The sequence below is a fragment of the Globicephala melas genome, chromosome 6 (genome assembly GCF_963455315.2).
Source record: "Globicephala melas chromosome 6, mGloMel1.2, whole genome shotgun sequence".
NCBI lineage: Eukaryota > Metazoa > Chordata > Mammalia > Artiodactyla > Delphinidae > Globicephala > Globicephala melas.
Window position 1 is genome coordinate 6333080 of NC_083319.1, and position 13701 is coordinate 6346780.

Below are 13701 nucleotides of genomic sequence, written 5' to 3' on the forward strand. Positions count from 1 at the left end.
GCAGCCCCGGGAAGGATGTCAGGGGCAGGGGGGAGGTGGGAGGAAGCAGGGAGAGCGCTGCCGTGTGCCCCGTGCCTGTGGTGTAATTAGCAGCAGCCTCCCCGCTGAGGCGAGAGCAGCCAGATGGCTCCGTGTGGCGCCAAGATGAAAACATGGAGAGGTTCGAGGGGAATTTCCTGTTTATGACCTCCGCTGCACTGGAGGCTTCACTGTTGGCTGTGAGTGTCACACAGCCACGCAGATGACGGGGGACGGGGAGGGAGACCCACCTTCCCTGCCGTGTCCCCCTGGTCCTATGAGCTCCAAGGGGGATGTATCTGCCTGGAGAGACCAAAGGGCATCTGATAGAAAGTGCAAATCCCAGGCCACACCTTCGCTGTAACCCAGCTTGGGGTCCCCTCTCCAGCTCCTCTGTGGCTCAGGGAAGCTGCCCCTGCTGCCCCAGCCAGACCCCTTCTCTCACTTACACACTCCTGGAGGCTTTACGGCATTTGACACACCTGTAATCACCTGTTGCTGTCTGATGGCTCCGTGAAGGGAGCGGCCAGGTTGCCCAGGTGGTTCCTGCCATGTTCCCAGCGCTTAGCACAGGTGCTGGCCCACAACAGGTGCTTGATAAATATTTGATGGCAAATCCCAGCTGTCCCTGTCCACACACGCACCCCTTCCCACCTTCGCTCACACTGTTTCCCACACCCCACCCTGTCTCAAGGCTGCTCTCCTGCCCCCAGACCCCGTTCAAGGCAGCACAGCCTCTAGCTCCTCCACGAACCCTTCCCTGACGAGTGCAGGCAGGTTACACTTCCCCTGCTCTGAGTTCCATGGAGCCGAGTTCAGCTAATTTCTCGTACATTCATTCATTCACTCATGTGACAAAGAGCCACTGGGTTCCAGGTGGGCCACGGGGGTGAAAGAAATGCACCCCGTCCTCTGGCCGCTCAGAATCTGTGGTTGGCCTGCGCCCAGGCCCTCTTGCTGTGTCCCATGCTCCCCCTGCTGCCCCCGTTTCTAGAGGGCCCGTCCAACCTCACCGTGTGAGCAGAGCCTTCTGGGCGGAGGCTGTCAAGTGAATGAACGGCACCCCCTGCAGAACCAAGCCCACCAGAAGCTGATCCTCAACCACAGCTGGCAGAGCAACAGCGCTCAGCAGACGTCCGCCACGTGCAGACACATGCCGGGCGCTTGTCTGCCGGGCCAGGGTGGGATCTGAGGCTGCAGCAGGGATTGCCCAGCCCCCCTGCCCCCAGCACCAGTCAGCCTGGACAGCACATTCAACCACCAGTGGCCGCTCTGACCCTGACCCACACCATAGACCCTTATAAGGAAGCCCCAAACGGAAACCCCAAGCTGGAGCAGTTTAGGAAGAGGGGCCCGATATCAAGGAAAGGGCCAAGCACAATATGTGAGCGAGGGGGAGAATACACATCCTCTGAGCCCGTGCAACATAAACCCAGAGGTGCTAACAGGTGACAGCTGTCTACACTCGAGCGCTTCCTATGCGCCACCGCACAGCTAAGCACTTCCGTGCACACTGTCACTTGAAACCCTCAACAGCCAAACCGCAGATCCTACTATCATCACCCCTTTTGCAGAGACCCAGAGAGATGAAGTCCCGCTGTCCATGGTCACCCAGCCACCAGGCCAGGAATCAGATGAGCTATGAAGATCCCCCAAGGTAAAGACCCCACAAGGGGCCCCTGGGCAGTCCGTGCCATGCCACTCGCTTCTAAGGAGGAAGCAGCTTTTCTCCTGCATCGTCAGAACCCAGCTGCAGCCCCCCACCTCTCCACTGGGCCATGAGAGGGAGGGGGTGTGCCGACGGCCCTGCAGCATCCTCGGGGTGCTCTATCCTCTCCCTGTCCCCTCCCCTCCCCCGGATGCGGCTGGTTTGGCCCTGTGCGGGACCCTGGCCGGCTGCCCCCGGGAGCCAGTGCTGAAGCCAGGAGTACTCGCAGCTGTCCCAGATACACATCAGAACCAGAAACAAACATTGTTGCCTAGCAACACCACCTCGCCCCAGCATCCCTGGGCTGAATCATGGGACCAGAGCCACTAGGCACTCTCTGGCCACCATCTCCTGTCCAACCCTTTCACTTCTCAGGCGGGAAGACTGAGGCCCAGAGAGGGGAAGGGTCTTGCTCGGGTTCATTCAGAGAGTTGGGGGCAAGGCTGAGATGGGACCCTAGGTCCTTTGCTACCTGATGTCACACACAGCCGGAGCCCATGTCTTCTGTCTCCTAGACAGTTTCGGCACAGTCCTGGGCACAGGAGATGCTCAATAAATCCTGCGGACTTCAATGCTGAATTCACAACTCAGATGGTCCTTTCACAAACAGCAGTCCCACAGGGTAAGAGGCACCCGATAACCATTCCCAGTCTTGGACTCAGCCATTGGCTTTCAGGGCTATACCCCAAGGAAATGACCCAGGAGATAAAGAGAAGCATTTGTGCAAAAATGTTCCAACAGCCCCATTTATTACCGCCCAAAACTGGCAACGGAGCATCTGCCCCAAACAGAGAAAGCTTAGCAACGATGAGGGCTGAACGCCCTGGAATGTTATCTTGCCCTTTAAATGGAAAGCAATGACGTGGGCCAGGATGAATCTAGAAAATGGGTAAATGTGGAAAAATATCAATGATAAGGGCAGAATGGAAGAGGCACTCAATGTAATTCTCTGGAAGCATCTACAAGAACACCCTGGAAGGGGTCGTGGACACAGGTGGGTGGTTTAGAGTTTCATGGGTACTCAAGCTCCTACTATGTTTTCTTTGCGTTAGGACTTTCTGACTCCGGAGGTCAAGGCTCCCTGAGTTCAGAATATCCTCTAGAATCTCCAGAAAGAGCAGTGGCCTGCCCGACCTCGGCCCAGAAGCCAGATATGTGTGTGTCCACGTGTTCTCATGTCTGCATCTCTGCTGTGTCTGTGTGCATGTCCACATGTGTGTGTATCTGTGTTTGTGTCAGTGTGCGTGGCCGTGTGTCTGTGTCTGTCTGTGCGCCTGTCCATGTGTATTCATGTCTATATGTGTCCGTGCATGTCTGTCTATGTCTGTGCATGTCTATGTGTGTCTGTGGGTGTGTGGGTGTGCACGTTAGGGCCCAGCCCGGGAAGTGAGGTCAGGATCCCAGTTCCCCATACCCCATGGCTTCTGTTTCCCCCTCAAGGCACTAGGCATGATGCCACTCAACACACCCACCTCCAGGATGGCCAACAGGAGAAGAGGGCCACCCCCCAACCCGAACAGAGATGCAGGAGGCCTCAGAGGCTCGGCCACGCTGTGGTTCTCAACCCTGATTGCACCAGAGTTACCGAGGAGCTCTGAAGAAGCACCAGTACTGGAGGTCTGTTGGTGACCCTGACCGCAGCCCTTGGCCAAGGTTGGCACAGGTTCGGGAGAGAGAGGCCCCGGGCACCCCGAATAGGTTCAGGCCTTCCCCCATCTAAGGACAGAGAAGGGGGCCACCACAGAAGAGGGGGCAGCTCAGCCAGGCAGAAGGAGCACAGAACCTGGAGGTAGACGAACACCCACGACTCATCAGAAGAAGTTCTCAAGCTTCCAGAACGGCAGCTTTGAAGCTGAGCCCTGGGGGTCCCTCGGAGAAGGAAGAGGAAGAGACAGAGGAGGTAGAGGGGAAGGGGAGAAGACAGACAGCAAAGCTACCCCCGCACCACCACTGCTCCCTGCGTGTTTCCCATGGGTTTTTAAAAACCTGCATCTTCTGTCTGAACGGCTGTGGGACTAAGCGGAACCGTGTGTCCGGCAGAAAAGGGAGCTTTGTTCTGCGTGGGGAAGCTATCAGATGCCACAGGGAGAGGCCCAAAGAACCTTGGGGACCCAGAGCCCGCAAATGAAGTGTCAATACAATCAAAGGTCTGTGAGGTTATTCACCATCGCCAGCAAGTGGAAACAGCCCAAGGGTCCATCAACTGGTGACTAAATCGACAAAAGGTGCTCTATCTAGGCAACGGAATATTATTCAGCCACAAAGAGGACCAAAGCCCTGACCCCTGCTCCAACATGCAGGCGCCTCAAAAACACGATGCTAAGTGAAAGCAGCCGGACACAGAAAGCCACAGAGCGCACGATTCCATCTACGTGAGACGTCCAGAACGGATCAATCCAGAGACAGAGAGCAGATGAGTGGTTGCCGGGGGCTGGGCTGGGGTCGTGCAGGGATGGCAAGCGGCTGCCAATGAGTGTGGGGATTTCTTTTGTGCAGGAGGGTACTGGAAATGTTCTAAAGTTAATTGTGGTGACGGTTGTACAACTCAGAATTTACTTAAAAACACAGAATTGGAAAGCATGCCATTTATATCTCAATAAAGCTTTTCCACTGAAAAGAGCTGGTGGGAATTAAATAACACATAGGATGATGATAATTTTTTTTTTTTTTTTTTTTTTTTTTTTGGTACGCGGGCCTCTCACCGCTGTGGCCTCTCCCGTCGCGGAGCACAGGCTCCGGACGCGCAGGCTCAGCGGCCATGGCTCACAGGTGCAGCCGCTCCGCGGCATGTGGGATCTTCCCGGACCGGGGCACGAACCCGCGTTCCCTGCATTGGCAGGCGGACTCTCAACCACTGCGCCACCAGGGAAGCCCGATGATAATTTTTGAAAGCTGGAAATGATGCTTTAGTTTATAGCAGCAGGAGGAAAATGCCGTCGAAGTGATTTTCCACCACTGACAATGTACTAAGCATCGCACATCCGTCACTGTATCTTGAGAACAGGGTTTCAACCTCGTCCACTTCACAGATGGAGAAACGGTCCAAGAGGAACCAGTGGCCACCTGAGGCCACACGACTAATACAGAACCAGCCGGGATCCACACTCGGGTCTGACGAACTCCAGGCTCTGAGCCCTTCCCCCCAGCCCCACGCTCCAGGCATACTTTCCCACCTCACGTAGGTGAACTCCTGGAATCTCAGAAATCTGAAGAGAAAGCCGTAAGCCAGCACGAAGTGGAGGGGGCCAGGGGAGAAGGGACAGAGCAAAACTCAGGATGGCAGAAGCAGCTCTCACAGATTTACGGCTCCCGGCTGATCTATTAACGCATCACAACAAGGAGGGGTGAACAAATGGGAAATGCGGTGTGTGCCATTTCAGGAACAAACCATAAATAAACAAGCACCCGCCAGGCGGCTGCCAGCCAAGGAGCCAGGACCAGGCTTTCTGCGGAGAGATGCAGGCTCCCCAGACGACCACTCCCTCCCACACCTACGACCTGGGCTGCAGAGACACCAAAGGGTGCACGGATGGGGGCAGCACAGCGCCAGCCCAGCCCCAGGACCCCAGCCACGTGCAGGCGTGCAGGCTTCGAGGACGGGAGGGCGCACCAAACAGATGTTCTGAGAGGTAGAGACCCACGTGTGGGTGTCAGGAGTGGGATCTTGCACAGCAGGCTGCTCTGAGACCTCCTCCATCTGGAACTTCTCAAAGGCCCCGCCAGGGCTGAGGTCACCGGCCAGAGCTGCCCCCTCGCCACAGCCCCACTCCTCGAGGGTCAAGGGTCCCAGGAGTCTGAGGCCTTCTTGTCTGGAACCACCCCACCTGACACCCCTGCCTGGGGAGGTGCAGCCAGGCTTTGAAGGATGCCCAAGCACCTCCTCCCTTTCTGCCCACTCTCAGGTTCCCTGAAAGCCCCGCTGCCAGACACCTGGTCCGCGGAGCCGGCAAGGACGGCGCACGCGTCTCGTTCAGGAGGCTGTCTCAACCGCGGCATCACTCTTTCCTAGCTGAGTGACCACAAGCAGGTCACCCCACATCGTTGAGCCTCAGTTCCGCTCAGTTCTGCTCTGCTGAGCAGATGGAAGGCGATCCTGCGCGCAGCGCCCCTCGGCCGTGCGTGAAGCGCTGCGTGCGTGTTATTTCAGAGGCCTTCCCCCTCTGAAGGGCATCCGTGCTCCCTTAAAGGTCAATGGCCAAAAGTGCCGTGTGTGTAATCGGATTGCATGCCCCTGGGGGTGTCCACAGGGTCCCATACACTGGCCGGGTCACTGGTCACCTGGAGGTCAGTTTCCTCAAACCCCAAGCTCTGTCCATCCCCAGACCCAAGGCCCCGCAACCGGGGTTACCTGTCGGTGACGGGTGGCACAGGGAGGGAGTCCTTGGCCCAGGTGACCAGGGGGGGTGGAGAGCCCTGGGCTTCGCAGTCCAGGGTCACCTCGTCACTGGCCTTGGCTGTGACACTCAGCGGCTTGTCTGCGTCACATGACCCGTTCACAAGGATCCTGGGCTTGGCTGTAGGTAGAATCATGCAGGGGGTGTGAACAGAGCAGGGAGTCCGGGGTCGCGGCCCAGAGGGAACCAGCACGGCTCCCCCAGGAAGCCGAGGTGGCACTGCCACCCCAGAGATGCAGAAGGTGGGTGGGCTCGGATCCAATGGTTTCCCCTAGTCATACCCCACCCCACATGTCTACCCCATCCTCCCGCTGGAAGCTCATCTTGCTTTGATGACCCTGACATGGTCCCTCCTGCCCCAGTGTCCCCCTCTTGCTTCTCTCCATCCGGCTTCCCTTCCCTGGGGACCTTCTGGCAGGTCCTGTCCTCCCTCTCCTCTCTCTCCCTTATTCTCAGGAATAAACGGGATTAACCATCAGATGGTGCCCAGTCTCCCTTTGTGCCAAGGGCCCCGGGGAAACACTGGTTCCAAACAGTTCAACACACAGTTAGTTATTTAATCACAGCTGTGATGGGCACTAAGAAAGGGACATTCCAGAGAGTTCACAGCAAGGCGATTTGACACAGCCTCAGAGATCAGAGAACTGAGATCTGACTGACGGGAGAAGTAGGCTGGACCAGGGAAGGGAAGGGCAGTCCAACAGAAGGAACTGCACATGCAAAGGCCCTGAGGCAGGATGGATCATTTAAGAAACTGAAAGGAGGCCAAAGGGTCTGGGCACAAAGCGCTGGGGAGAAAGGTGGGCGAAGGGGGCTGCCAGGATGGGAGGGGGGCCAGTGTAGGGCCTTGGGTCTTTCCAGCCTTGTTCATGTGACACTTTCCCCCCATCCGGTGGCAAAGGGCTGAGTTGGAACCTCTCTTAGAGCATGCCCACACTACAGGGGACAGTGCTCTGAAGGACAGCTTTGGTCTACATGCCCTTCAGACGTGAGGAATTTAGAGGCAGGGTTGATGAGATGCAATGAGGATGCAGGTGAGGTCAGACTGTCCATGCCCCTGCCTCAGTACCTGGCAAGCCCCTCTCCCAGGACAGGGGTGGCCCTCACTCACTGTTGACAGAAAGCTGCATCTCCTGGCTGGAGAAGCCCACGGCGTTGGTGGCTGTGCAGACATAGGCCCCTGCATCCTGGGCAGATGGCCGGGCGATGACCAGGGTACCATCCTTGCTCACATTGTAGTGGGGATCCCTGGAGGCCAGGGCATTGGTTTCCTGTGGTAGAGTCACAGGTGGCATCAGCAGAGCCCCCACCCCACGGCGATTTGCATCATTCCTCTCCCCATGATGCACTGGGCCTACCTCTCTGGTTACCTTTGTGGTAACAGGCTTCACCTACCTTGGTCCAGGTGACGGTAGGGGTGGGCACTCCTGAGGCTACACAGGGGAGAGAGGCTGGAACGCCTTCATTGGTGATATGGTGGGTGGCCGTGGGCTGGATTCTAGGTGGCACTTTTAAAAACAAACCAGTTTCATAAACCAAAGTTCATAGCAGCATTATTCACAACAGCCCAAAGGTGGAAACAATCCAAACAGAGGGGATGGATAAACCGAGTGTGGTGTGTCCATATGGAATATTATTCAGCCTTAAAAATGAATAAGCATCTGACACACGTTACAGCATGGAGGAACCTTGAAAATGTTACCCTAAGTGAAATAAGCCAGACACAGAAGGACAAATGCTGTGTGATTCCACTTACACAAGATACCTAGAACAGGCAAATTCATAGAGACAGGAAGCAAAAGGGTGGTGGCCAGTGGCTAGGGGAGGGGGAAATGGGGAATTGGCGGGTACAGAGTTTCAGTTTGGGAAGGTGAAAAAGTTCTGGAGATGGACGGTGGTGATGGTTGTGAAACCGTGCCGTACAGGGTTAAAAAAACCCATCCTGAAACTGTGCCCCATGGGATTAACAGAAATTCCTGGCTTGTCTTACAGCTTGCTAAAAACCCCTCTGCTTGAGCCCCGCCTTCACTTAGCAAGTTCGCTTAATTGTTTTGTTGCAAATTGCAGACCCTCCAAGCTTCATGTAGCCTAAATAATAAGATGTTTGTCTGAGTTGTTTTCCAGGAACTTGGTGTCTAGTTCGAGCTCAAGCCAGCTAAGACTGGTTGGGACCACAGACCCTAAAACTGGGCCTGCACAGGTATCTGGTGAATGACATTTTGACATCAGAGGGCCAAAGACCCCACCGTCAGATCATGCTAGGCGCTTCCATTTTTGAACATGCATCCCAGGAAGAAGGATGTAACCCAGATACGCCTGCACAGAACACTAATTACCTCACCTTTTCCCTACCTGCAATCACCTTTCCCCATGCCTAAGACCACCCTGCTTCCTTATCCCGTAAATACCCCAAGTCCCCGGCCTTTGGGGAGGTGGACCTGAGGTTTGCTCTCCTGTCTCCTCGCTTGGCTGCCTTGTGAACACATCCTTCCCCCGCTGCAAACCTCGGCGTCTCAGCCCTTTGGCTTGCTGTGCATTGGGCAAACGAACCTGGTGGCGCAACAATGTGAATGCCACTTACGCCACTTCATTTATGCCACTAAACTGTAGGCTTTAAAATGGTTAAAATGGCAAGTTTTATATTATGTATATTTTATCATGATTGTTAAAATATTTTTATTTTTTGGCCGTGCCATGTGGCATGTGGGGTCTCAGTCCCCCGACCAGGGATCGAACCCGTGCCCCCTGCGGTGGAAGCACAGAGTCTTAACCACTGGACTGCCAGGGAAGTCCCTATTTTATCATGATTTAAAAAAAAAAACAAAACAATTTTAACAGAAGAAGACAGCCACCACTGCTGTAAATTCATGCCCCAGACATAGGGCAGCCTGTGTTTAGGAACAAGCTGTGCCGTTTCTTAACTGTGGGACTTTGGATAAACCACTTAATCTTTTGGTACCCGTATTCCTTGGTCAGCTAAAAAGCTAAATTAACCCTAATTCCCTGCTCACTCTCTGGGGATGGACGGATGAGAAACGGCAGAAAATAGTGTTCACAGGACACAGTGAACTTGAAAACAAGTGCAAAATCTGTCCTGGGCGCCATCCAGAGCTGCAGGCATTAAAACAGGGCGGGAGTGGGGGATGTCTCCAAGAGGAGCAGGGGAGGGGGAAACGGGCATGGAAAAACCAGAACCGGGAGGGAAAGCCAGAGGCCAAGGGCTCTGATGGTAACACTCAGCTCCTTTAGGGTGGGAAATGCCCTTCTGGATTTTCCCAGGTGGCAAAAGCCAGCAAGTCGATTAGCGTTTGTTGAACGGAAATGAAATTAGCCAAGAGAGACGGGCTCGATGGCCACTGCACAGAGGAGGCTGTGCGGCAGGGTGGGAAGTTAGGGCGTGAGGCTTTCTACAGAGGCAGCCTCTGCTGATCCTGTGACTTGGTGAGTTACCTCCATCCCGGAGCCTCAGCTTCCTTAACGTCACAGAAGCGTAGAGTCTTTTAAACCCACCTCTTGGAGCAGTTAGGGAAATTAAGTGAAACCTGCACACAACCTCTCAGAGGTCTGGCACATGACACATGCCCAACCCTTTGATCGCTCTTATTAATTGGAATTACGAGGAGACAGGACAGCTGGGTTCTAAACCCAGCCTCTTCTGCACCTCAGTTTTCCTCTACAAAACGGGGAATGATGGGTTCTTCCCGCTCATCCCTCGGGGTTTTAATAGAACAAGTGAAACAAACAAACAAAAAGAGGATATTAACATATGCGGTAAATGACAAAACATAACCAGACTTAGTTTAAACTTCTTGTTTTACGTTAAAAAGAACAGTGGTACCTGGTTGGGTGGGTGAAGGGAAACAGGGACTCTCCAACGCTGTGGGTGGGAAAGTAACTGGGCAAAATACACGAAAAGCCCTAAAAATGTGCAAGCTCTGTGAGTCAAAACTCAATTCCACAACCATAGTTTATCCTAGGGAAAGAATTGGTCACGTGGGCAGAGGCGGAGCATGAAGATTTTTTTGTTGCCGGACACGCAGGCTCAGCGGCCATGGCTCACGGGCCCAGCCGCTCCGCGGCACGTGGGATCTTCCCGGACCGGGGCACAAACCCGTGTCCCCTGCATCGGCAGGCGGACTCTCAGCCACTGCGCCACCAGGGAAGCCCAAGCATGAGGATGTTTATCCCCAGGTGTTCATGCTGGTGAGAAACAGGACACTAGGGGACAGGTTAGACACTCCTGGCTCAGCCAAACAGGGGACATGCAGCCTTGAACCACTGCTTCTGAGTATTACTGACAGAAAAGAGTCATAAAATATTGTCACAAGAAACACTCAGGTTGCAAGACAGTAATATTACCTGGTTCCAGTTGGTTTCTAACTATTTCTATGTATGTGTACACAAAGGATTTATACCTAATTTATATAAAGAATATATATCATGCAAAAATAATTTATATACAACATATCTAAAGAGTATATATAATGTATATATTATATAAATATATACAGTGTGTGTATACGTACATGTGCAAACTCATGTGTGTATAAAGTATGAAAGATACACACCCAAACGTAAAATTATTCTGGTTCTTCTTAGCTACTAGTATTAAGGGAGGTTGCTTTTTGTTTGGTTGCTTTTGTTTTGGGTTTTTTTTTTTTTTTTTGGAGGCGGGGGGTTGTCCAATCTCTAAATTCCCTACAGTGAATATGTACTATTTGTGCAATTTGTTTAAACAGAGATGTTCAAGGTCAAACTCCCCCCGGGTGCCCTCCCCCATCGCATCCTGCCCCCACCACCCCGGGACTCACCCTGAACAACCAGCTGCACGTCCCTGTGCTGAGAGCCGGCCGTGTTGCTGACCAAACAGGTGTACCTCCCTGCATCCTCCAACAGTGCCTGGTCAAGGTGGAGACTGCCATCTGCTCGGACGGAATGCTGGCTGCCCGGTGGGAGCTGGTGAGGGCGAGGAAGCACCAGCTTGGGCTGAGGGCCCCACTCAGAGCCAGCTGAGAGAGAGCACCCCAGAAACCTCACCGCCCACCAGGCCAGCAGGGAGCAGCCTGGCCCAAGAGGCCAGGGGTTTGGAGAGGGTGGGGGAATCTGGGGGGGGCGGTGATGCTCCTACCCCTTTCCTGATATTCATCCACCCCCCCGCAGACCCTCAGGGCCAGGTGGGCCCGACCCCCGGCCCCCCGCTGACCCCACTCTCCCAGGGCCAACTGGTCCAGGGCAAGACACCTGACCCGAGGGGACTGATGGGAGCCTCCCCCAGGAGTGCAGGGTTGGAGCCAGAGCCTTTACGAAGTCGGGGCTGAAGCTCCAAGGCCCTCGCACGCTGAGGCCACAGAGAGGAAGGACAACCCGTCTGTGGGGAGAGAACAGAGCCATGAAGAGCGGAGCAGAGGTGTGGCCGCATCAGATGCGGTCCCAGAGAGAGAAGCAGAGAAAGCCACTCCTGATGGGTGCCCACGTCTGTCCCCATCAGGACCGGGGTGGGGCAGGTGGCGCTGGTCCAGAATGGGGCCTGGGGCAACCTCTATAAAGATGTCCAGCCGGTCCATCCTTGGTGAGGGGCCCCAAAACCTTTCCACCAGGCCTGAGCCCGCTTTAAGCCTCCCTGTCCCTGTTCCACGAACCCAACCGCACATTCTGCACTCCGAACCGGGAGAGGCTCCTGGGCTGTCTCGGTACCAGGCCCTTTCAGGCTGAGTGAGCTCGAGGGGGGCTGTGCTCCTCGCACTCGGCAGCTGGCCAGGCGCAGGTCCACCCAGTATCCCCACGGAACTAAACGAGCTCTGTGTCTCCAGCCACTTCCTGTCCTGGTGTGGACAAGGCCCAGGGCCACCCCTCCCCACGTGCCCGTCGGATTCTACTGAGGAAGGCTCCTCACTGCCCCAGCCTCCGTGCCCAGGCACAGTCCTCCTCGGGGTCACATCTAACCACACAGGCTTTGCCTCGGCCAAGCCTCCCTGCTCCGGGAGCTGGACCCTGTCTGCACCGCATCAGGGACCGGAACAACAGGCCCGGGACCAGGGCAGCCACCTGGTCACATAGTCACTGCCTCTCCGGGTGTCCAGCGTCTGCTGTCTGCTGGGACAAGGGCACCTCTTCTATAGCTTCCAGGACACAAGGACCGCGGGATGTCTGAGGATAGGCCAGAAGGATGGAGGAAAAGGGAGAGGCGAAGGAGTGAATGGCAGAAAGGAAATAGAGGGAAAAAAAGAAAACCAAATGCATGGGAATGGGCGGAGCAGCCCCTGTGCACCCAGCAGTGTGCCAGGGAGCCGGGCAGATGCTCAGCCGCTCGGGTCACGTCTCTGCCCTGGAGTCATCCGAACGGGGGTGACGAATGCATTGCGTCTGTGCCCCCGCCCACAGCACTAACGATGCACAAGCCCCTCTGGCCAAGGACTCTAGAGGGGGAAGGATGCTATCAGTGCGTTGTCAGAGAAGGTTCTGGAAAGAAGCAGGAAGGAAGAGGACATTCCAAAACAGGGGAACCGCAAAGCAGAGACCGAGGTGTGAACGTGACAGCGCCCTCCTCCCCTGCACCCAGAGGGGCCCTGCACTCACGGGCTGGCCGGCCTTGAGCCAGCGCCTCTCGGGGCGGGGCCTCCCAGCCAGGATGATGCAGGGCAGGGACACGGGCTGCCCCTCCAGCACCCGGACGGTGGAGGCACTGCTGGCGATCTGTGGAGGTGCTATCGGGAGAGGAGACAGTGTGGGTACACGAGACTCCTGTGGGTGGGCATCCGGGGGACAGAGGCCCCCACTCCCCACTGTCTCCTCCCCAGGGAACCAGTGGAAGCATCAGGATTGGGGACCCTAAAGGGTCAAAGGGCACACTTCTTGGGGCACACTGCCCAGGAAGTAGGGGTCCAGATGCTCCTCCTGGAGAACCTGGCTGTGGACACACCTGTCCCAAAGGATGGGCAGTCATGGGGGGGAGGGTGTCTCTAAGGGTGCCTGGTGTCCCCCCCAAACCCTCCTCTCCAGATCCACCAGCAAACCATGTCCAGTCACAAGGAGGTGGGCCTCTGCCTGGACCTTCCCGAAGACATTTTGAGCTTCACAGACATACGGGGCCTGGTCTTCAGGAATCACACCTGAGGGGCAGGAAAGAGGCAGGCCTGACTGTCAGAGCACATCACGGCTCCAGCCCCCACAGGCTCCAGCTCCCCAGGTGCAGACACGCCCTTGTGACAGTCTGGCCCTGCGGAGGTTAGGTAGGAGGGCTGGGATGGCGGGGAGGAGGGGGCTGGGGGATACAGCCAGTCCTTGGAAGGGTGAGAAGGCCTCAGCTTGTTCATGGGTAGCATGGGGATAACTTATCAATAACTGCACGCTGTAGTGTGACTGGGAGGGGTCAATAGATAACGCAAATACAGCACTCAGCACCGGCCTGGCACACAGTAAATAGGAGCCGTAGTAGTGACGCTGATGATGGTGGTGAGGACGATGGTGGTGATGATGAGGATGGTGGTGATGGTGATGGTGAGGACGGTGAGGATGATGGTGAGGATGGTGATGGTGGTGAGGATGGTGAGGATGGTGAGGATGATGGTGAGGATGGTGAGG

At 55.6% G+C, this 13701-nt stretch overlaps 1 protein-coding gene across 1 annotated transcript in view; it reads right to left on the reverse strand.

Annotated features, from left to right (window-relative positions):
* HMCN2 (hemicentin 2) overlaps positions 1-13701 on the reverse strand; it is a 149289-nt gene that overhangs the window by 84875 nt on the left and 50713 nt on the right. Inside the window, exons 17-22 of the mRNA XM_060299922.2 lie at positions 13134-13229; positions 12697-12824; positions 10932-11076; positions 7516-7628; positions 7232-7391; positions 6075-6240 (exon numbers count right to left, since the gene is read on the reverse strand). Of these exons, the coding sequence (XP_060155905.1) occupies positions 6075-6240; positions 7232-7391; positions 7516-7628; positions 10932-11076; positions 12697-12824; positions 13134-13229 (808 nt within the window). The remainder of the gene's footprint in view (positions 1-6074; positions 6241-7231; positions 7392-7515; positions 7629-10931; positions 11077-12696; positions 12825-13133; positions 13230-13701) is intronic.